The 22720-nt window shown below is 50.0% G+C and overlaps 7 protein-coding genes across 7 annotated transcripts; 6 read left to right on the top strand and 1 right to left on the bottom strand.

The window, feature by feature from the left end:
- Positions 1-965: 965 nt before the first annotated feature.
- Positions 966-2506, top strand: V1518DRAFT_413397 (uncharacterized protein). Its single transcript, XM_066903308.1, has one exon. It carries the CDS (start codon positions 1201-1203, stop codon positions 2041-2043), a length of 843 nt encoding a protein of 280 aa, XP_066760659.1. The 5' UTR covers positions 966-1200; the 3' UTR covers positions 2044-2506.
- On the top strand, positions 2507-3679 carry V1518DRAFT_413396 (uncharacterized protein; the record flags this gene model as incomplete). The annotated part of the gene is made up of 5 exons (XM_066903307.1): positions 2507-2595; positions 2656-3044; positions 3105-3249; positions 3307-3454; positions 3513-3679. Coding segments are annotated over 5 exons (808 nt in total), but the record flags the coding sequence as incomplete, so codon positions are not given.
- V1518DRAFT_413394 (uncharacterized protein) lies at positions 3680-5857 on the top strand. Its single transcript, XM_066903306.1, has one exon. It carries the CDS (start codon positions 4045-4047, stop codon positions 5812-5814), a length of 1770 nt encoding a protein of 589 aa, XP_066760657.1. The 5' UTR covers positions 3680-4044; the 3' UTR covers positions 5815-5857.
- Positions 5858-6119: 262 nt separating this feature from the next.
- Positions 6120-7874, top strand: V1518DRAFT_413392 (uncharacterized protein). Its single transcript, XM_066903305.1, has 8 exons — positions 6120-6403; positions 6463-6615; positions 6671-6791; positions 6865-7057; positions 7119-7202; positions 7257-7401; positions 7469-7613; positions 7670-7874. The coding sequence occupies exons 2-8, from the start codon at positions 6570-6572 to the stop codon at positions 7707-7709; spliced, it is 774 nt and encodes a 257-aa protein (XP_066760656.1). The 5' UTR covers positions 6120-6403; positions 6463-6569; the 3' UTR covers positions 7710-7874.
- Positions 7875-9445: 1571 nt separating this feature from the next.
- On the top strand, positions 9446-14223 carry V1518DRAFT_372191 (uncharacterized protein; the record flags this gene model as incomplete). Its single annotated transcript, XM_066901385.1, has 4 exons — positions 9446-10159; positions 10211-11876; positions 11931-12789; positions 12843-14223. The coding sequence occupies 4 exons, from the start codon at positions 9446-9448 to the stop codon at positions 14221-14223; spliced, it is 4620 nt and encodes a 1539-aa protein (XP_066760655.1).
- Positions 14224-15665: 1442 nt separating this feature from the next.
- On the top strand, positions 15666-17673 carry V1518DRAFT_404432 (uncharacterized protein; the record flags this gene model as incomplete). Its single annotated transcript, XM_066901888.1, has 4 exons — positions 15666-16613; positions 16637-17272; positions 17327-17488; positions 17545-17673. The coding sequence occupies 4 exons, from the start codon at positions 15666-15668 to the stop codon at positions 17671-17673; spliced, it is 1875 nt and encodes a 624-aa protein (XP_066760654.1).
- Positions 17674-20508: 2835 nt separating this feature from the next.
- V1518DRAFT_199546 (glycoside hydrolase superfamily) lies at positions 20509-22719 on the bottom strand. The gene has a single exon (XM_066900890.1). It carries the CDS (start codon positions 22276-22278, stop codon positions 20959-20961), a length of 1320 nt encoding a protein of 439 aa, XP_066760653.1. The 5' UTR covers positions 22279-22719; the 3' UTR covers positions 20509-20958.
- Between the last annotated feature and the right edge of the window lies 1 nt (position 22720).

Below are 22720 nucleotides of genomic sequence, written 5' to 3'. Positions count from 1 at the left end.
AGGAGAGTGGCCGTGCACGCTGAGTGTGCGCGTGTCTCCTGAGTTAAAGTGCAGGTCAGATTTTTTCGCGTGATCAACGCGCGGGCCGCACGCCTAGACGGGCAACTGCCAGGGCGGGGCCCTCCTGTCGTCAGGCGCGGCGCAGGTGACAGGTGGAGAATGCGGCCACAAGCTAGACATGCCAGCCGCCAAGAGCGATCTACGCATGGGCGGGGGCAATCTACGGGGATACAGAGGAGAACGAGGCACGGGGCGAGGAAGCAGATTCTGTAGAGTGCGGAGAGACGCTTGGTCGATGGGGAAGAGAGTAAAGCCGGTGTGGCTGAGAGCGCGGCACGTGCGCCAGACGCGGGCGGTACGATGTGGTACAGCCGGACTGTCACTGGCGGCGATTTCCTGTGCGCCCCTCGCTCCGGCGTACGAACTGCAGCGGAGGCCGGCGGTGGCGACGGCAGAGGTGGTGGCCGCACTTGCGGGCGGCAGTGAAGACGTCACCTGGAGGTGACAGTAATGGAGCAGAGAGCCGTGACAGTCGCGGTGGCGACTGCGCGCTTGGAACGCAAAGCAGGCTTGTGACGGTGGTGCAGCAGCCGACATCACAGGCGAAGGGCAACCGTGTGCTCGCAAAAATAGCAGCAGAACGCGCCGCGGCGCGTCGCGCCTTTCCTTCCGTCGCCCTGGCCTCCCCCCTCCCCCCGCGTGATCTACCTTGCGCTGTTCCGCCGGACCCTGCTGCCTCGGCGCCGAATGGGCGAGAACGCGACGCGTGGAACTCGTAGACCGCCGCCCAACTGTCCCACAGTCCACACTGCGGTGCTGCTCTACTGCGGGGTTCGCATTTTGCCACGCGCTTCTACGCCCGCGTGGCAAGCATATTCGACCGCGCGTCGCCGCTGCGAGGACTGGGTAGTGTGGAGTGCGGCGCGGCGGTGGACACTGCCACTTGCAGCGCGGCACGCCCGGTCCCCGCGCACCGCCGCGCCAGCAGCTTCTAGTCCGCACTCGCCGTCTAAACTGGCCCTGGTGTGCTGCCCAATCCAGTAGCATTCCTTCCAGCCCGCACCGCCTTCCTCTCCAGCCCAGGCCCCGCTTCGGTCCTGCTATAAAGGCCCACTCCCTCTCGCCCCCCCCTCGCTGGGCCTCTCCCCTCTCTGTCTTCGCTATTATCTGTCCTCGCTCTTTGCCACAATCTGCATCCCAATGGCTGCTCCCATCCCCACACTCTCCATCGCTGAGGAGGCTAACGCCACCACCACACTGGGCCGGCGCTCCGTTTTCGACATGATGCGGCTAGACGGTAAGGTCGCTGTCGTCACTGGCGGTGCTGGCGGCCTCGGTTTCGCCATGTGCGAGGGTCTCTGCTCCGCTGGTCTCGCCGGCATCGCCATCTTTGATCTCGTCACCGACATGGGCGAGATGGCCTGCCAGCAGCTCCGCGAGGACTACGGTGTCGATGCCCGCTTCTACCGCCTCGATGTCCGGGACGAGAACCAAGTACAGGCTTGCATGGACGCCAGCGTCGAGGATTTCGGAAAGATCGACATCCTGATCTGCTCTGCTGGTGTCGCTGATCTTGTCCACGCCGAGGAGTACAGCGCCGCGAAGTTCCGTCGTGTCATTGACATCAACCTCAACGGCACTTTCTATTGCGCACAGGCTGCTGGAAAACATATGATCGCTGCCAACAACGGCGGCTCAATCATCTTCATCGGCTCCATGTCTGGCACAATTGTTAACTGGCCCCAGCCCCAATGTGCTTATAACGCCTCCAAGGCCGGCGTCATCCATCTCATGAAGTCACTTGCCGCCGAGTGGGCCACCCATCATATCCGTTGCAACTCTATCTCGCCTGGTTACATGGACACCCCTCTCAACTCTTCCTTTGCGGACACTCTCTTCGGTGAATGGAAGTCGCGCACTCCTATGGGCCGTCTCGGTAAGCCCGAGGAGCTCGCTGGTGCTGCTCTCTGGCTCGCGTCCCCCGCCTCTGGCTTCTGCACTGGCTCCGACATTATCATCGATGGTGGCTACACTGCTATCTAATCTCTTGACTTGCAACACATTACTACTGTACATATTTTGTCGGGCTGGTTGCCATTCCCGGTTCGCTCATGTGCTTGCTGCGTTATCTCTGTCTCTGCGCGTCTTTCACATCGTGTTTATCATTTGGGTCTACGGGTATAATTGGATTGTAAATACTGTTACTATAAGGACTATAGATTGAGATTTGAGTTCAAACCTTCGCATTAATTAATAGTTTACAAGTATTACGATTTTGTTCGTTCTTGATTTTAGTTTTCTGCCGAGAAGGGAGGGCGAGTAGCTCGAGCCGCGGGTCGCTTAGCCTCACTTCTATCACTTTAGGTTCTGTCAACAACACTTTAGCATGCTTAGCGGACGTTAGATCAGGGAATCGGCGAAATTTAATCCGGACAATTAGCTGGGTGATCGGCGAGGGTGTTGTATTATCACGTGATTACATATTCTCTCGGCGTTTATCTCTTGATATGATTAGTTGGAGCGTTGGTACGACCTATTCATTAAAAGCACCAACTAACATGTCTCCTGTCGTTCTCATTACCGGCGCGTCTCGCGGTACGTATTACGACTAGTTGCTGGACTGTGTGTTATATTTCACCTGCTGACACGCTCTAGGCCTCGGTGCGGCGATTGCTCAGATGTTTCTGGATCTGTCCTACAACGTCGTCCTCGTTGCCCGCACTGCTGGCCCGCTAGAGGCCTTTGCTGCCAAGTACCCCTCGCAGGTTGCTTACTTGGCCGGCGACATTTCTCTGGATTCGGTCAATGTTGCCGCTGTCAACCTTGCGATTGAGAAGTTCGGCAAACTAGATGCGTGCGTTTACAACGCCGCTATTCTCGACCCAATCACTGCTGTTGGAAAGGCGGACGCCAATGCCTGGCGCAAGCTTTATGACATCAATTTCTTTGCTCTTGTTGCGTCGCTTGGTGTCGCCGTCAAGTATCTGAAGGAGAGCAAGGGCAGTGTTGTCTTCATCTCATCAGGCGCTACCCACCACTATTTCGTGAGTTGAACCCATATTCATTGCTCGTGGCTATGGAGACTAAGCAGCATTGATGAATAGTACGGATGGGGAGCCTACGGATCTTCCAAGGCTGCGACTGACCATCTCGCGGCGACGCTTGCCGCGGAGGAGCCTGATATCAAGACTTTCTCCCTCGACCCGGGGGTGATGGACACTGCGATGCAGATTGCCATCCGTGATAAGCGTACGTTTTGGTACTTCAGAGTTTTATTTGTCACAATAGACTAACGCGCAATGTCAGACGGAGCTGAGATGACCCCTACCGAGCATGACCGATTCCTCAAGCTGAAGTCTGAGAACACGCTGTCGCCACCAGAGCTGCCCGGTGGTGTGGTTGTGAACATGATTGTCAAAGGATGGTCCGCTGAACTCAACGGAAAAGCGCTGAGGTATGTTGATCGGCCTACTTTCACTGAACCATCGTCAACCTGTACTAACTCGATGTAGATTTGACTCTGAGGAGCTCAAGGAGTACGCTCCTTAATCATCTTTGTCTTGCAAACCATCGTCCAGAAGCTGATGCGTGCTCACGCAAAATGAATAATAATAGTCGCCAATTCTCATATCCACCGAGGACGGCTGTGTATGTCGCTGCGGCGCAGCAGAGTACCCGAGTTTTTCTGCCCGCACACCTTAATATGCTGCGCCCCTCAGCCTCGTGGTGCGGGCTGCCCCTGGCCGTCATGCGCCACCTACAAACTCTGCTACTCAGGCCGAAAACCCTAGGTCACACATGAACGCGCACATAATTATTTACGGTGTGCAATAATGTCTAAACCTTACGCGCTAGCGCGCGGCAGCGGCGCAAGATTGCATCTCGCAAGGCGGAACCAAAACGACTAACGTCGGTGCTGCACTGCCACAATACAGTTTGCTAAGTGATTTACTCCGTATACCACGTTTGGACTTCCTCAGCAGTGCTCTTAAACATGCCGACCGCGCCGAGTCTTTTTGCCTGCATCTCCCAGTTTAACATTCAATGCCTATACACACGCCGTCCGTCGTTGTCGTGACCCTGCTCACGGGAATCACGGTTATTCTGCTGGTCGCACTGCTCAAGCTATGCTTAGCCCTGATCACGCATTGCGTACCGGGATTATACACGAAGATTGTCGCGACGAGCAATAACGGCGATTTTTTGACGGTACTAGTGGAAGAGCGACGGTTGTGGCGATGGCGGAAGGAAACTTCAAGAAGGGGTGAAGCGGACGAAACAGGCGCTCTGGTTAACGACGCGGCAAGGCCAGCTTCACTCGGCGACCTGCACGACGGATTTTCAACAGAGCCTAAGTTTCATGAGGCGGGTCATGCCTTATTTGGAAGAAAAGTCGGCAAACTGGAACGCGTGCTGGTTGTGCTCGTTGCGGTCTTGTTAGCACTCGCAGTGTTCTTCTTCTCTTGGATCGTAGGATACGCAACAAAGTTGGACACAGTCTCGTACAAGTCAGTCATGACCGGGAGTGCCGTGAAGGCAGTCATTGGCAATACCAGCACCATATTTACAAGTCCTTCGGTGAAGTCAGTGCAGTACGACGCGGCATCGGTGTCATCCACGGCCTGGACACAAGCGTCGGACGGCTTCTTACTTTACCAAACCAATAGTACTAAGAGCACAAGCGGGAATTCTACAACATACTCATGTGGATATATTGAAGATATTTACTATGCGACACTTCAATCACATTCGCTACCTCTTGAGGTCGCGCTCTCTGGCGGAAATTTCAAACGTTTTAAACTCGTTTGCACATCGTCGGGACAATCGAATCTATTTAGAGTTGCTTCTGTCGGTAGCAGCGCGACGTCGAAAGATAATTTGATTGGAACGTCCAATTCAGTGCTGTCTATGAAGAATGGCACATCGGTTCTGACATTCGTGTACAACGATGGGGACGTTATGCCGAAAATGGCAGTGGATGTGACCTTTTCAACTGAATACTTAGATATTACAAAGTCAGAGTACAAGGAATATCTATCCAAGGTTTCGTCTATTGACAGCAGCACGAAATCTATGAACATAATTGTTCTGCCATCTGGCTTGTCCTCAGATTCTTCCACCGTGACTCATGCGACAAGTTACGAGCAGCTTGTACAGAAAGGTCTTGTGAGTCAAGAGATCGACTACGTTTTGGTCAAGGAACAGCAAGCCGACGAGTACATAGTGCGAACGCTAGCTTGGTGCGTGTATAAATCGAATACATGCTATAACTCCACTATGACATACACGATGCTAGAAGAACAATCATTTACCTGGGACAGCAACACGCTCGAGTCTAATTTGATTGAGTCCAGCCTGTCGGCAAACGGATCAACGGTTACATTGACTACAGCAAATACACCAATAGCATTCTCCTCAGTGTACTATGGCACTACTAATGACGTGAATACCGTTCTTGCGTCGATGAGGCGGAATGTGGATAACACTGGGCCACAGCTAAAAGTGTGCCAGACTCGCATTCGCACAGAGTTCAAAATCACAGCGCTTGTCGGCTTACTTGTCGCGTCGTTGGGCACTTACGTTTTGGCCAAGGTCATTCTGATATATTTCCCTCTATGGCGCCATGCATCTCAATACCATCTATACTCTGAGCTGGCAAAGGACAAATGCACCGCTAGTGTACTGAGCATTAACAAGGATGTCGATGGTGGCGTTTTCACGCCGATTGGGCAAGAGATTCAGCATTTCGGCGCGTCAGCGATGGATAAAGTTACACGGAAATTAAACACACAGAAAAGCTTTTGTAAGCAGTAGATTGTACATACTTGATTAATGGAGTTTTGGTTACAAATGAAGGAAACTCGCAAACGCTTATGCCTAAGCTTTGAAACTCGATTAGTCGACCTCTCCACCAATGCTAGTAGACTAGCTATGCTCGATCTACAAAATCTCTAATAATTCCTATCATAACTTTCAGAATTATTACTATAATGGGCAATAATTGAAACACTTCAGAAGATAGCGGAAGTTGGGATATCTGCAGAATATACTCTTGAGTAGGCGCGTTACCCGGAGGAATGGAAATATGGCTGGCTAGGATCTGAGTAATGGCGTCCTTCGGGACATATGGTCAATTTGAAACGATACAGAGAAGATTAGCATGGCCCCTGCATAAGGATGACACGCTATGATAAAGAGAGTACAAGATTTTTTTTTTTACTTTTATTGAACTTCGTTCCACTGCTGCAAGGTGCGGGGTTCGAGTCTTGCAATTGACAGATGGACTCAACTTCTGATAAGCTGCAATTCGCCCCTATGACAGTGTTCACTCCAAAATTGGAGCCAAGAACCGACTTAAACAATAATTTGATGTCTTATTGTATATAAACATAAGGAAGATCATGTAAGAACGGCAAACTACATGTGCATTAACCAACACGGTCTGACCTATAGAGTTTGAAGGGCCCTTGAACCGCTTATCGCCTTCGCGACTTCGACTTTGGTTCTGACCAGCTATACCCCACGCTCTTGCCAATTCTCGTACACCGTCATAAAGAATTCAATTTACAATGACTGGAACCACTCCTGTTATTCTTGTCACTGGCGCTTCGCGAGGTCTGTCGATACGTGAAGGTTAGCTTGATTGCATGTGATCTAATATGGCGATTAGGCCTTGGCTACAACATCGCGGAGAAACTGTTGAGGGCTCCTTGCAAGGCGAAGGTCGTTGCTGTTGCTCGCTCAGAAGGCGGTCTGAAGGAATTGGAGGGGAAATATCCAGGACAGTTCGTGTACGTTGCGCAATTGTTTAGTTTTGCAGACTGAACTGCTCTACCTGCGAGCAAGACTGATAATTCGGTACAGCTACACGACCGGTGATCTTAGCGACTACGAAACTGGCGTCAAGGCTGTTAAGCTTGCAATTGAGAAGTTTGGATACTTGTCCGGCATTGTTTTCAATGCTGCCGTTATTGCCCCGGTTGCAAAGATCGCCGATGTCAATATCGCCGACTTCAAGAAATTGTTCGACATAAACTTCTTCTCCAGCCTCGTTACTGTAAGCAGATCTTACTATTTATTATTTGGTAGCGGGGCATTGCTAATTACGTCTTGTATAGTTGAAAGCGGCTATTCCCTATCTACGAGAGAGCAAGGGCAACGTTGTGTTCGTCTCATCCGAAGCTTCCATGGAGTCGCACTTTGTAAGTTACAGGCCGCTAAATTTTTCAAATATATTGTGTACTAATTGTTTGCAGTACGGCTGGGAGGCCTACGGTAGCTCGAAGGCTTGCGTTAACCACCTTGCTGCTACACTCGCCGTTGAGGAACCAGATATCTTGGCCTTCTCTGTCGATCCCGGGGTTATGGATTCTGCTATGCAGCAGGAGATTCGTGAGAAGCGTATGCATGTCTGATCTGGGGTACAGACCACAGACTGAGGACTGCCCGACTAACTAAGTCATCACAGATGGCGGCGCCATGACAACCCAGCACATTGAATACCTTGTCAACGTTAAGGAGAACGGCACCATCGCGTCGACCGATCCTCCTGCTACCGTAATTTCTAACATGGTACTGACCGGACCCAAGGAACTGAACGGATCGTACCACGCGTAAGTTCATGTCCCGTGTTGATCGTTTTGTGCTGACTACTAACTTGTCTATGTAGATTTAACTCGGAAATTTTGAGTCCATTTTTGACTGCTTAATGCAGTTCATGAAGCAATTTTTTTGACTGTCACGAATTCATGCCTATTGCTTTTGACTGATGTGATTGCGGTTTTGTTCAGTCGCCCGCTCTTCTAGGATTCTTGGAATAATACGAGTTCTTATCATCTACTCTTCTAGATACGTAATACAAGTTACAATCTTCATTTCCTCGCTTAGTCCTTCTTAATTAGCAACGTTGAATTCAGCATGTACAGCAAATCAACAAGAGAGTCGTAAATCATGGTCACACGAAGCCCTTGCGCCTTGCCATACACGTTCGACATTAGACTTCGGCAACCATGCAGGCCAGAACCGGAAATGGTCAACTTTAAAACTGGGACTTCCCGTGCATGTTGCAACGTCGTCATGATCACACGAAACCCTTGCTAATTTGGTGCTGCTTCAAGCCAACATGGACCTGGTGTGGTACGTCCGACAGCTTGTTCCAACAGTACTACGTCGGCGATTCTCGGGCCGTTTTAACCCCTTCTCTCCTCACTTTCTTCGATTGTGGCAGTTGTCTTTGAAGCGAATCTGCCTCTAATCCGTGCTGGTTATTTGGACCCTTTCAAAGAGATTTGGGAATTCAGTGGCGTGGACTGCGTGACCTGTACGACTCTTGGCTCGGAACGCTACCAACGTCAAGGCAAACCACGTCTACAGCTTACCTCCTCAATCTCATTCCTGCCGAGTCTACTCTACGAAGGTGCGTGCCTTTTTGATTACTCTTTCAATTGCTGTAATCCTTATATTTATGCTCTTTAATCTGTCACAGACTCCCTTTGCAACATATGACTAACTGGTGCGTACAAAGGCGCTCTTACACGGACTTGAGCGATATCGCGGAATGTTAGCATTTTTGGGCTTATAGTCTGTTTGTGAGTTGCACTACTTACAACAACGCGCGTTGCTTTGCGGATAAGCACTGCGCGACCACCAAATATCTTATGGACCTTCGATCCGGCCACAAGAAAGTCAACACCTCTATATCTTTACCTTCGTCGAAGGAACGCTCCAAGAAATCTCAAAGTGACTCACGCGCTCAATCGTCTATAATTGGTACCCAGATTTTCGCCGAGGACACGTCGTCGTCGAGTTCGTCTAGAAGTAGAAGCACGTGTGGCACTTCGCGAGTGGCGACAACTCCGTCTGCGACTCGTCCGGGTCTTCCGCTCAATAAGGTCGAGACCGGTATTTCTACCGCCGCACAACACCTATCGTTAACTTCTACGCCATCACAATTCACGAGGTGAGATCCGACTGATCGGGTTGCGCTATTATTGCTGGGAGCTTGAGTGGCTGACCTTGTATTGGCAGATCGAGAACAGCAGCTAAGCTTGCATCGACTCCGCAGCTACTTCCCGCGCCGATCACTCGCTCAAGACGTAGAAACTTTGTTGCTGCAGATATCGAGCAACCTTCAGACGCTGGTAAAGATCGCAAAGTAAAGCGAGCTCGTGTTGCCAAGACCGAACAGGTTCCACTGTCTAACGAACGTCCCGACACCCAGTCAGAACAGACAGGCAAGAAGAAAGATCCAAAGAGAGACGCAATATCTGAACCCGTACACGATATCATACAGCAATTTACACAACAAATGGCACCTCCAGGTGAACGGAGTACCCCTGGTGAGGGAAGCCGCCGCAACCGCACACATAATTTACTCGAGGAAGAATTGCAGGACATCGTATCTCTGCAAGATGCTGCGGATGATATAAGTATATATTCGCGATACATGCTGGGCGGTCCGTCGAATGTGTCGTTCAGCAATTCTATAGGATTAAACATTGACTTTGACGACGGATCTGGAGATGACAGCGGTCTCAGACACCGGGAACACGATGATGACAGTGACGACGATGAGGAGTCTAATCAAGACGAGGACGCCAACCGAGAGGAAGACGATGAAGACGACGAAGAGGACGATGACGAAGATGAGGACGACGACGAGGCGCTGAATGACGAAACCATCTCTGAGCGAAGCGCTCTTTTCGGGAATCCGGAATCAAATCCTCTATTCTACGTGTCTGATTATTCGATACCATACGAAGGCAAATATGGTCTAGAGAGCGAATCGTCCAAAGTGCACTTCATCTCACAATTTAGCGATATGCTGAACTTGCTCAAGCAGCGCGAAGACCCAGAACAACGAATGGATGCCTTGCGGCGGCTGAGTGATCTTATTCTCTATAGGTCTGATGAAGTCATTCAGAACGCTCTGTCGTTGTCCGCTGGTACTATCATCAACGAGTTTACAGATATTATGGAGAATCCGATCCCTGGAGACGATGATACAGAGTCGGTCTTGCTGGCATGCCGAAGTTTGCGCTATCTTGTTGATCTTGTACCGAAAGCATCTAGATTTGTGCTGGACGGTGATCTTTTGCCGCTGTTTTGCAAAAAGTTAAGGGAAATCGAGTACATCGACGTCGCGGAACAGATTCTCTTGGTGAGTTTTAATGCGGAGATGAGTGCGAGCCAGCACTAACATCATTTGCAGATTCTCAAAATGATTTCTGCCGACCATCCTGTCAGTGTGACCGAGCTCGGCGCGCTCACGGCCAGCTTACAGTATATTGAGTTTTTCCCGATATTCATTCAACGTGCAGCAATAGGTATTGCCGTTAATTGCTCGAAAATCATCCTGCCTCACTGTGTGGACACTTTCTGTGAGATTATGCCGTTGATCATTCGAATGATTATGGGAACAGACAAGCATATTATTGAACAGGGATGTTCTTGCATTGCGAATATTGTGGAAAATATCGAGTCGAGAGGGTCGCAAAAGCTGGAGGAAATTGTTACTGACGAACTCTTGCTACGTATTCTGGACATCGCCAACCCTTCTAGCAGAAGCTTTAACGGTCATGATCTTCGTCTTAATTGTTTGAAGATTCTCAGCACATCTGCACGAGCCTCTCCCACGTTGGCGACGAAGATTTTTAATATCGACGTGACAAATGTTTTGTATTCCATTCTCACAGGAACCGAACCGCCGGCGGACGATCAAGTTGATGTTCTTCTTGCCAACAATGAAATTTCAGCGCTGCCTTCAATTATCAGTCTGCCAGTGGAGCTGCTCTCGACTCTCAGCGTATTCACTGAACTATTTCCTGGCATTGTGGAGTCCGACTGTCCAGAACAGTACCGTTTGCTGCGAGCAGTTGCGCGGTTTGGAAGCGAGACAGTGGCTACGAAGGCTCAGCGAATTGAGATGCTGAAGTCCGATGAGAAGCGGCTTCGTGCCCGGATTCTTATCTGGTTTCCGCTTTTGGTGCGCATTTATATGGATAGCATGGAACCAGCTGTGACCCTGGCCGTTGCAGCGATCTTTTTCAGACTCTTGTCGAACATTGATCCAGCTGTGTTGCGAGAGTCTTTGAAAACCGTGAAGTTTTCTGCTGTTCTTGGGTCGATGTTGTCTCAGGTCGATAAGATTGGCATGGTCGCCATTGGAGTTCAAATCGGAGATATTTTGCGCCGGAGATTACCTGATTGCTTCGTCGAAGAACTTGAGCGAGACGGGGCTCTGTTAGATATCATTTCTCTAGCAAAGATGAGAGAAAGCATTGAGGTTGTGTATTTCCCGTCAGGAGACGACGCAGAGGATGAAGGGGATGGAAGCTCAGATGCAGAAGACGCAGAAGCCGATATTCCTGTCGAAGATGAGGACGAAAATCCCGCTACATCCTCGGAAGCGCTCGACACTTTGAGCTGTCTTCCGATCTCGGCACTCAATGCGCAGTATTATTTGGCGATTACGAAGGCTGCAGAGGAACTAGTCGCGGAATATAATAAGGACATTTCGACTTCTGGCCGGTCTGATCAGAGCCGCCGTGAGAATTTGCGACAACTGGTCGACGGACTTGCCACCAGAACGGAGCTCGACGACAAACTGCAGCGATTGGCAACGTATTTCACATCTCAAGCTGCATCGACATCGTATATGGACCTCATGCTCTCCGGTGTTCCGCAAGTTATGCTGAATTTATTTGACGGTGGTTCGGATGAGGAGAACATGACTGCTCGAAAGGCATTCCTGCAGGTTTTCGCTAATTGCGCAAATGAACCGACTAAGAACCTGTACTTTAAGGTGTTGGTCTCTAAATTACAGGAGCTTCTGATTCGCTTTGAGCATTTCTCGGTAATCACAGCTGTGAGAGATGGTAAGTTGTGTGATCTTGTGTAAAAGGCCTGCGTTTTCTAATATATATCTGCAGAGGAAAACAACGATCCAGTCCGCACTTTGTCTATGAAGATCAAGTTGAAGCTCGTTGAGGTCAACGAGAATGGCGACGAGACAGAGCGCAATTCTACGGTTTCTATTCCGGCAGTGGCTACATTCCAGGACCTCGAGACACATTTGATCAAGCAGGAGAGCCGAGAGCGACATGCGGAAATCTACGGTGGTCGAGGAGATTCGTTGTCTACAATGTCGTCGTATCTCCGACAATCATCGGAAGTGGTATCGTGCCTTGCAGGGAGCAGTGATGCAAAGCTGGCGTCCACGACTTCAGATGGATCAACTTTACGACCTTCGGAAATTTCTTTCAGGCATATTATGGCTTTATCGTCACGATCTGATCTCGGTGCAGCTTCAGCACCCGATTCAGCCTCAGAATCGGAAGAGTCGCGACCGTCCTCATCATCTTCAACGTCGTTTTCATCGCTCTCACAGAACTATCGCGTTCAGTTCAAGATGTTTGGCCGGGCTGTCAGCAACGACTCTACTATCTTCAGTGGTCTGTACAAGTACAGCGAGCAGAGGCACGATGTGATGAGCAATTCTCCTCAAAAGATCTATCCGGTTCAATATCGTTTAGTGCCGAAGACAAAGTCTGTTTCAGACGTTGTTAGTTCAAACACTATCGACGATGAGAACAGTTTTATCGAGAAGAATGGCATGCTGGACTTGATTCTCAAATTGTTGAAGGTTCTGTTTGACATGAATCTTCATGTTGATCGGATTATGGCTGGAGAGAGCCAGTTCGCCACGCCGTTGCCTTTGACCCAATTTGTCAATACGCGGCTCTCGGCGAAGTTGAAGCATCAACTAGATCAAGCATTGATAGTGACAGGGTATGTTGGCTACGACTGAAAGGATTGTTGGTATTTTCTGACCAAACTTTTAGATGCTGCTTTCCGGATTGGAATTATTACATCATGAGATACTATCCATTTTTGATTCCACTTGGAACTCGATACCTATTTATGCAGTCGACGTCATTTGGTTATAGCCGATCTCTCGAGAGACTCAAGAGCCGATTCAATGTCTCTGCCTCCTCCCGTGCAAGTAACGCGACATGGACATTTACGGCTCCCCGACACAAGGTCCGAATTTCGCGCACACAGCTATTGCAAAGTACAATCCGCGTACTTAAATCCTGTGACACGGCAAGCGGTATTTTGGAGGTGGAATACTTTGATGAAGTCGGGACTGGCCTGGGGCCCACATTGGAGTTCTTCGCCAACGCAAGCTTGGAGTTTGCTAGCAAAAGTCTTCATCTGTGGCGTGATGATGATTCTGATCCTAGCAGCAAATACGCGTTCAGCAAACAAGGATTGTTTCCTGCTCCCATGTCGACGTTTGCAGCGAATATGGATAACGGTAAGAAAATCCTGGAGATGTTCTCAATCTTTGGCAAATTTGTTGGACGCGCCTTGCTTGATTCGCGACGATTGGATATTCAGTTGAACCCCATGTTCTTCCTCGTTTCAAGGAACGACTTTGTGCCTGCCTTGCACTTTGTGGGCGACATTGATGAGCAACTGGCGAAGTCTCTGAACAAGTTACAAGAAATTGTTAAGCAGAAGCAGCTTATCTTGGGAAACTCTTCGTTATCCGATGTTGAGAAGAAAGCACAGCTATGTCAGATCAGTATGGATGGAATCTCGATTGAAAGTCTTGCTCTCGATTTCACACTGCCAGGATATCCAGATTACGAGCTGATTGAAGACGGCGCTAATGTCGATTTGACCATTGAGAACGTGGAACTTTACATCGAACGCACTATGGATGCTCTCATGGGAAGCGGTGTCGAGAAGCAGCTAAGTGCATTCCGTACTGGATTTTCTTCAGAGTTTGCATACCGAGCACTAGAGGCTTTCCTACCCTCCGAATTGGTCGCGATGTGTGGCGGCTCGGATGAAGCATGGTCTCTGCAGACTCTATTCAACAATGTTAAGGCGGATCATGGATACACGATGAGCAGCATTACCATTCATAACTTATTGGAAATAATGGCTGATTTTACGCGAGATGAACGGAGATCATTCCTCAGCTTTGTCACAGGAAGTCCAAACTTGCCAATTGGCGGATTCAGAGCTTTGTCGCCGGCTTTTACTATTGTTTGCCGTCAACATGAACCACCTCTCAAGCCGGATCACTATCTTCCTAGTGTCATGACTTGCGCAAACTACTTAAAACTTCCAGACTATAGCTCTAAGGAGATATTGAAGCGCAGATTATTATTTGCTATGCATGAAGGTGGTGGATCGTTTTTGTTATCTTGAGTTCCCTAGGTGTTTTTGCGATCGGACGGTTTTTAAGTGATCTTGCAATATTCGAAATTTGGTTTTTTTTAATGCGGATTTTTTTACACATCACATTTCGATTTCATTTAATCTGCTTATTTGTCGTGGCATGTTACTAGGTCATCACTTTGTTTTTGTCATCTGCGACTAGTTCTTGAACTTGCTGTTTATAGCAGTTGTATTGTGTTTGCTAGTGACTCTAGCGGTCGTTATTCATTGATTTGGCGAAAGAAATATAGGAATTGCCGAGAAACTTGTGTTTTCTGATTAGCTAGTAGCTAATTGGATTTATTTATGTGAATTGAATCTATTCTTGAACGTCACATAAGCCATACAGACATCAAAACTCCGAGACGCAATGCTCTTCAGCTGCTAGAAGTGGCTCGTGAATGATCGCGACACCTGAACAACGAAGCTTTACTTGCCATAAGCCGAAAAGAAACTACACGCTGAAGTAGGTCTAGAGAGATCTTTATACGCACAACTACTGGGTGAATCAATTAGTGAGTCAGACCGGACCAAAGCAAGAGTTAGAAATGAGATTAGTTACCTTTACAAGGAGATCATGTGATGTGAGGTTTACGAATCTCAAGGTAAACGTCCAAGACGTTTAAAGAGAATGGGCATGTAGTGTAGGTGGTTATCGCGCTCGCTTTGCATGCGAGAGGTCTCCGGTTCGAGTCCGGACTTGTCCACTTTTTATCACTGACTCTGTCTGAATGTGATTTTTGGGGTGTCTAATTTTTTTTCCAAGTCAACATTGCACTAAAATAAAAGCTGGCCGTGTTAGTCTGCTTTGTTGCGTCTCGATAATGCGTTAGTGCGTTATCGAGCCGTACAATTTACCCTGCTGGTTAGGGTTAGTATAGCTACTATTAGAGTTGGTGCGTTAGGCTGTCATTCTTGCTAGCGCCGATTTTTACAGATTGAATCAGAGGCAACACTGCCCTAATCCCAAACTTAGGCTGTAGAAGCGAATTTATATTGGCTGGAGTGCTTCGATAGTCGGCTAGTACCTATGACACAGAGAAGGATGCACATTCATGGCACACAAATCGCACTGCAATATTCGAACTACACGCAGTATGAACTCTCGGGGCCTCTGGGCGTAAGAAGTAGTCCGAGATGACAGCAGCGGCCAAGGAGAGAAGGACAGCCACAGCGCGACCTGTTCGAACTACGTTGCGATTGGAAGCTTTAGCCGGGTACTCAAGGTCGGTTAGCTGATTTACGGCGCACGGCGTACAATGGGCGCGGCTGAGCAAGATCGCCCGAGCTGCCCGGGATAGCTGCGCGCATATCTGATCTCTCCGTACCAGTCTGGGATATTTTCTCTTTCTGAAGTGGTCTCCCTTTAGCACGCTCTTCCCGTCCTCGCGTCACTTCTGTCGATTTGAAGTACGCTAGAGCATATCACAGCGATGGCGACGAATCCAGAAAGTATGGCGCCAATGGTCAACATGTTGATGGCACCAGAAGTCATTTCACATTCTACGGCGCCAGAAGTTATTGAAACTCCGACTCCCGCTCCAATGTACTCGTTTGGGGCGGTCTCGGAAGCGCCGTTACAAGGACCTATAATCACGGAAAAAGTTAGCAGTTCCACTCGAAGGAGTTACAAAGGTTGGATTATTCTAGCCGTCGTGGTCGCCATTGCTGTTGCTCTTGGCGTTGGTCTTGGAGTTGGATTGACGACAAAGAATAAATCAGGATCAACACTTAGCGAGGCGAACCAATCGAGCAGCATTGTGGCTTCTACAAGTGCGGCGGGGAGCAGTAGCAACTCTCTTGCAAGTACATTAGTTACGACAACAACGACGACGTCGTCTGCATCTGAATACTCGTCGCAGTATTATATTTCATCGGCACCATCCAAGGCGGTATCATCCACGGCAGTTTCGTCATATACTTCGACCGAATTTGTTTCGGTGTCTGCTGTGTCATCAAATGCCATTTCAGTGACTGCTGGTTCAAGCACATCACTAGCGAGCTTTACTGTGAGCACAGTTGATGCAGCTACATCGACAATTCCGGCAGCCAACACTGCGACCTCAATTGCCGACGTAATTTGCATCCCAGAATCAAACGTTGTTCAATCCCCACACTTTGACGATATTTCCGCGTGGAATCTTACAAATGCTATTTATCACTTTGAGCAGGATTTATGGACCGATTCTTCATCTGCTGGCGTGTTTGCGCCTTACGAGCCATATGGGAACAGTTATTCAGCTGCGTCGACACTATACCAAAATATATCAGGATTGGATCCTGACACCGAATACTACATTAATTTTGCCTTCACGGTACAGAAGAATGCAGTTACCGAAGATATTTATGCATGTGCTACGCTTCTCACATATTGTGGTATCGTGCAGCTAACTGGGTGCTATAGGAAGAGTTCAATATGACTCTTACGGCTGCGCAAGACCCGGAATTCACAACAGGATACGGTGAAGATTTTCCTGGCTCTGAATTTGGTTTAAAGAACTGGGCAACAGGAAAGTCTGTCACATTTACCTATACAGATATCGCTCTGAATAGCAGCGCGGATGGGAATATTTATATCAAGCTTGTCTCGTGTTCACACACGTCGTATCTGTACTTCCATTACATGACGATATACAATTCAAGCGATGACTCGTGTTCAGGCAAGAATACGTCGCCGGACTTTGTGTCGAGCGAGATCCAAGTGACATATTTTGATTACGATCGCGACAATGGAACCGTGTCAGATTCATACTGTTCTCCGGATACTAATAATCTCTGCGACTACTTCTTCACAACAATCAGTCCAAACAACACATCTACTTGCTGGAGGATGGATAATTCCACGACAACGTATTTCAACATTACAGAATTCACTGATGATTCAGAAGCTGGTGTAATGCTTCCTTATTATCCAAACTACGACGGAACACTTGCAGCTCCGGCCAGTCTTTTGCAAGAAACTTATCTGACAACGGATATTGAGTATCGAATTATGATGGCGTATACTTTAGGTCAACGAAATACTACGCTAGATAGTGACGTAAGAGGTTCTCGGTTGGTCTGTTCTAATCCTGTGTACTAACGATACTGCCAGCCTGGATTTTTGTTTACATATATTGTTGCGACAGATGAATATTTTGACAATGTCATATATTTGTACAACGAAACGCAAACTTTTGGCGACGGCAGCATCAGTACATTTACAGGGACTTTCTTTTTGCCCGCTGGTGCAATTAATTCGTATGTGAAGCTTGAGGTAAATAACCAGCTTGGGCCGTTCTGTTATATGGTTCCCGACCTAACATTATGCAGGCTCGATCGTACATGTTTGACATATATGTTGTCTTTGCTACGCTCTATGACAACTCAGATTTGTCGTGCAACGGGTTATATCCGGCTAACCCTACTTCTCTATTTAAGGTGACATCATATACATGGTAGTTATTGTTGATGCAGTGGATTGGTTAGAGATGGAAGATTTTTGTCATACTTCATACCACAGTTAACGTTACAGCATGTAACAAGAGATCAGTTCAGGATTAATATCAGCAAGCGAAGTAACACAACCTAACGTGTTCGTTATTGTGCGCTGTCATAACTTGCAATGATACCCGTATTAGTTCTTCAACATCACTTCTATGAACAATACTATTGTGTGTGATATATTTGCACCGAACATGCTCTGCAAGCGCCCCATTTTGTGAAATTGGTTTGAGGCATTAGAGTAATTGTTTCAGCGTGTTCGTAAACTCATATACGATGTAGTACCAGAGCGGCTGGCGTATGAGGGACTGGCTGTGGCTTGGTGTTAATGCTGCGCAGCCACTGGCGAGAGTTATAGGTGCTTCTGACTAAACAGCTTCGGAACACGGCAGTGAAGATCGCTTGACTACAGCACGTGCTTGACGTATGAGTTGTGATGAGGTCTAGAACACACAAACTTCTCGGTTGGGGGCCCAGTGCTTATTGTAGCTGACTTCAAATATTCCGTGTCAGCACAGACGGATGTTTTCAAGAGAGTGGGTGCTGTCCGGAAGTGCTCTACCGCTGCTGTTTCATAGCTCTCGCTTCGCTACATGCTTTCATATCACAAGCCATGCGCGGTTAACACAAATGTGATATCTACTCCGTGCATGCATGTTATCACTACGGAGTTTTATGCTGAGACTTGCAGTCACATCTTGACAGGGACATCTGCGCCGACGATGGGCTGGCTTTGGTCTGCCAACGAATAATGCAAGTGTCCGGCTGTGGCAGACAATCACTCACTATGTCCCGCTACCGAGCTCGCCGGCGGTGGGAGACTAGTGATGGTGAACGCTCAGGTTGGAAGGCTAGAGCGCGGCGGCAGAGCGCGAGGCTGAAGGGAAGGGACAGGCAGGAGTTGAAATGGGGCACGTACAACGACCGGAGACAGGGGAATGAGGGCGCGGAAGTTGTTACGACCAGGAACAGCGGCCGACAGGGAGCTGCCGACTCACAAGTCAAGCCACAGCTGTCAAAATGCACTCAAGTGGCGTGTGCGCACAGCATGCATTAAATGCCGGCCGTGTCACAATTTCTGGCGGGATCCCGCACAGCTTCCCTGCACGTTGCACTTACGGCACCGCGACGCCCGCCCAGCAGCGGCTTTGGCGGCTTGATCAGAGACCCGCATTGCTGTTGACTGATTGCGAGATACTCGTCGTAGAATGTTGTACGTACTGAGTGCTGCAAGTGAGGTTTCCGGATGAATAAATTGCCGCGGCGATTGACTTTCAAGTTCCTACGCTGAACAGGAACAGATGGCGGCGATTTCGGAGTTTTCAATGCAGACGCACTTTAGAGTTAGCTGCGCTTAGCTGGACAGCGCGTTTGGACCTTACGGACTGCAGCGCCACTCTCAGAGAGGTCCGCGACTTAGTGTGGCTCTGTTATGTCCACATCGAGACCGTTCTCGTCCGCGCCAAATCACAGTTTCATCACTTTCGAACAGCCACGGGCGGGAGAGCGTAGGAATAGAGGCCCATCGCAGTGACCGTCGCGAACGGATACACGTTTCAGTTTACTCCCCTTTGCTCGCGTCCTGCGGCCAACGCATCGTCCGTACTCTGCTGCGGCGGCGGCGGCGGTGGTGGCACCGGACGGCTGAGCTGGCTGCGCCTGCTGCATGAGCTGACGCCGTATAACGCTAGTATTTCTCGCCATTGCAGTCAAATACTCAATCAAGCGATTCAATTCAATGTCCAGAAGGATTTTTCCGCAGAATTAGAACGGCAAGCTCAGCCGGCGGTGGCCTTCCGCTGACGAAGCGAGCGGACATTGATCTGCACTCAACAAAAGTCCGAGATCGCAGAGCTGACAATTTACCGGCTGGCCTTGGCTGCTCTATTGCTGTTTCTCCGTTATGAATTGTTGAATGAATTTATATGACGGATAACAGAGTGGGTGTGGCTGCCGTCCGTCGTCTACCGGCCGGTAGCGCAGGAGTTGAGGAGTCAAGGGCCCAGCCCACCTCAAGAACTGCCTGTCGAACCTACACACAACGAGCGAGACTCCTCGGTGTTATTCCTCGATGGTGTGACTTCGATTGCGCCTCCGCCTGATCTGGCCGCCGCCCGTCAACCTCGTCCACTGCTTCCTGTGGACGACTGGCAGGCGGCTGGACGCTAGCCGCGAGGAGCCGCTCCCCAGCGCAGACATGTACGCTAGTCGCTAATACCACGTGTGCGCGGCCCAGCCTCCGCCGTACCTGCAGCAGGCATGCCAGCGTGCGCCGGCATCAACATGCCCGCAGCTCTTGGCATGTCACATGCAAGTCCGTTTTGACGTACACTGGCATACGCAATCCTGCCTGGTGACAGCCTCCCTGCTGGGCCTGTCGCCCGATACATATTGCCTTCCGAACTGACAGAAACTTGCAGTCGGTCCAGTATGCGCGGGTTTTGTTTTTCGGACCAATTATTTCCCTCGGGGGAGCGTGAATGTTGCGTGATGCCGTGGCGGCGTGGTTTACGCGCAGTATGCGGGCATTGTGCACCAGCTATCAAGTCGACGCAAGCAAGGTTCACTTTGCTTTGTCCGCGCACTCCGAGTTTCAGGGAAGTCGCTCGCGCCTCGACGGTGTGTTTTTCTAGCACCAGCAATTCACGGCCAGCTTGCTTGCCAGCTGAAATTTATTCCTCCGTATTGAGAAGGAGGCAAGTCGAACGCCGTTCTCACTCATGATTAGCTCTAGAACAAGTATTCGGAAGTCACCTGGCCTGAAAAAATGCTCAAAGTAGAGAAGTGTACTGCAACCTTGTTTAGATTTAGGGAGTGTGGCCGAGTGGTCCAAGGCGCCCGCTTCAGGTTCTTTTGATAGAATGTGAATGCTGGTCTCGAAAGAGGCGTGAGTTCGAACCTCACCGCTCTCATTGTTTTTGCTTGTTTCGACAATTTTCCTGTGCTTAGCGGCAACTTATATACTTTTCTCGTAACTGAGTTTGCAAAAGTTATAGGAGTTTCTAATTGAAGCGCGATGTTGATTCAACAAGGTTAATGAGTTTGTCCGGATTATTGTCAATTAGTTCATTCATAAAGTCGTAAAAATACACACACAGGCAGATTTAGTCGGTCTAGTCTAATAGCCCGAATTTGTAGCAAACTAAACACACAGTTATAACCCAAGCACAAATATGCAAACAAACGACCCAGTATAGATAGATAGAGATGCAAGAAAGCTAGAAGAGAGCAGCAGGTGCGCTTCTATAAGCCCAGCAAGCCACGCGGCGTGCGGCGCACTGACGAAGATACGTCCCGACGGAGCTTGGATGTCTCGATGGTGCTGTTCAAGTAGTTCTTGCATTGGCCCGGGTAGGCGCGGTCGGTAAGAGGATAAGGAATCCAGCCCTCGTCGAGGCCGTTTAGGAAGCTCCAGGCACCAGGGCCAATATGCGCCCAGAAGAAATATCCGGAGCCGGCGTTCTCAAAGACATCGAGCTGGGCCTCGACGTAGCCGCGGACGAGGTTGACGAGAACGGAGCTCCACTCCGAAGTGGAATCAGAGGTGCATTGACAGCCTTCCTCATCGCAGGAGGTGCCGGCGACCGAGGTGCCATTTGCAAGGATGCAGACGTTCATTGCGGCGGAAAACTCACCAGCGTAGGTCGGCATGATGTCATTGGACGCGGCCATGGTGGAGGAGTACTCGCAAGTGGTGACGATGTGTTTTGCACCGTTGTAAGTGAGCTCGTCGGAGTTGTAGACCTGGTAGTAATGAGTGTCGAGAGCGACAGAGCCGTAGGAAGGATTGCCGATGTCTGAAGGGAAGTCTGCCCAGTCGGAGAGGTCCTGAAAGGAGTCGTGGAGAACAATCTGAAGGTCGGAGGTGTAGGATGAAAGAGCGTAATATGCATCGGCATAGAACTGCCTGGTGACGTTAATGTTATTGGGGGACCAATAGGCGGGCTCGTTGACAAGTTCGAGAGCGTAGACGACGTCGGAGTACTCGGAGGACGAATATTTCTCGGCGAGAGAGACGAGTACATCAATCGTGGACTGCAGGTTCGAGGAGTCGCTCTGCCACTCGATGGCGCCTTCGTGGCCAGAGTTGTCGTAGCCGTTCTGGGAACCAGGCGCGCCATGAAGGTCGATCCATACAACCATGCCCTCGTCACGGGCCCACTCAATGGCAGTGTCGAGATAGTCAATGCCGCCGAAGACGTAGGGCGTCGAGTCGGAGACGTTGGTGACGGACCAGTACCCTACGGGGATGCGGAGCGCATTGACGCCGGCCAGCGCCATCTTGGAGACGATGGACTGGTTGAAGAAGGCCTCCCAGTGCGCGGCGAAGGCAGATGGAGCGCCGTCACCGAGCGCGGCAGCGAGGGTCCACTCGTCGACGGCATCGTCGCAGCCTTCTATGTCCCAGATGTCGCCGCCAAGCCACTTCTCGACGACGAGCCAGCCGCCGATGTTGACGCCGCGAACGGGGGAGGGAGCGGTGGCTGCGTGCACGGAGACCGAGAGGACAAGGGAGAGAACAGCAGCGACGAGGCCGGCCAGGGGCGCGGTGGAGAAGTGCATTGCGGGTGCGGAAAAGAGAACGACACGTAAGGAAGGAGCGCGTAAGGAAGGAAAGACGGCCGCGGGTTCGAAGGAGCGAGGCACAGCAGCAAGGAACGAGGAGCTGTGGGAAGAGGGGCGGCCGAACAGCGGCGAACGTGGCCCCTGGGCCGTCTTTATCGTTGCAGCGACGCAGGCGATGGCGCTGGCAGCCTTGAAGCGTCTGCACCCAGCACAAACGCGCGTGTGCGCTACCAACTGCGCTCTTTGATAGCCGTCCGTGCACGCCCGTCTCGCCCCTGGCTGTGGCGCGGCAGCCCCTGGCGCGCCGCACACTCTGAAGCTGTGGCGGTGCCAGTGGCGGGGTACATGCACCCCTGCGGCGCCGGTGCAGCCAGCCGCCCATGCCGCTCCCGGTGGCGCTACGCCTCTGTGGCTGGGCTGTGATCCAGCTGTGACCAGC

Source organism: Limtongia smithiae (assembly GCF_038497785.1).
Source record: "Limtongia smithiae strain NRRL Y-17922 unplaced genomic scaffold V1518scaffold_3, whole genome shotgun sequence".
NCBI lineage: Eukaryota > Fungi > Ascomycota > Lipomycetes > Lipomycetales > Lipomycetaceae > Limtongia > Limtongia smithiae.
This window is presented reverse-complemented; position numbering and strand designations above follow the sequence as displayed.

What these genes read in the sequence shown, in the direction of transcription:
- V1518DRAFT_413397 (XM_066903308.1), top strand. Translation starts at nt 1,201, where the DNA reads ATGGCTGCTCCCATCCCCACACTCTCCATCGCTGAGGAGGCTAACGCC.
- V1518DRAFT_413394 (XM_066903306.1), top strand. Translation starts at nt 4,045, where the DNA reads ATGCCTATACACACGCCGTCCGTCGTTGTCGTGACCCTGCTCACGGGA.
- V1518DRAFT_413392 (XM_066903305.1), top strand. Translation starts at nt 6,570, where the DNA reads ATGACTGGAACCACTCCTGTTATTCTTGTCACTGGCGCTTCGCGAG. An exon ending in TCTTCTCCAGCCTCGTTACT is followed by an intron (nt 7,058 to 7,118) that starts GTAAGCAGATCT and finishes CGTCTTGTATAG; the next exon opens with TTGAAAGCGGCTATTCCCTA. An exon ending in CTGAACGGATCGTACCACGC is followed by an intron (nt 7,614 to 7,669) that starts GTAAGTTCATGT and finishes TTGTCTATGTAG; the next exon opens with ATTTAACTCGGAAATTTTGA.
- V1518DRAFT_199546 (XM_066900890.1), bottom strand. Translation starts at nt 22,278, where the DNA reads ATGCACTTCTCCACCGCGCCCCTGGCCGGCCTCGTCGCTGCTGTTCTC.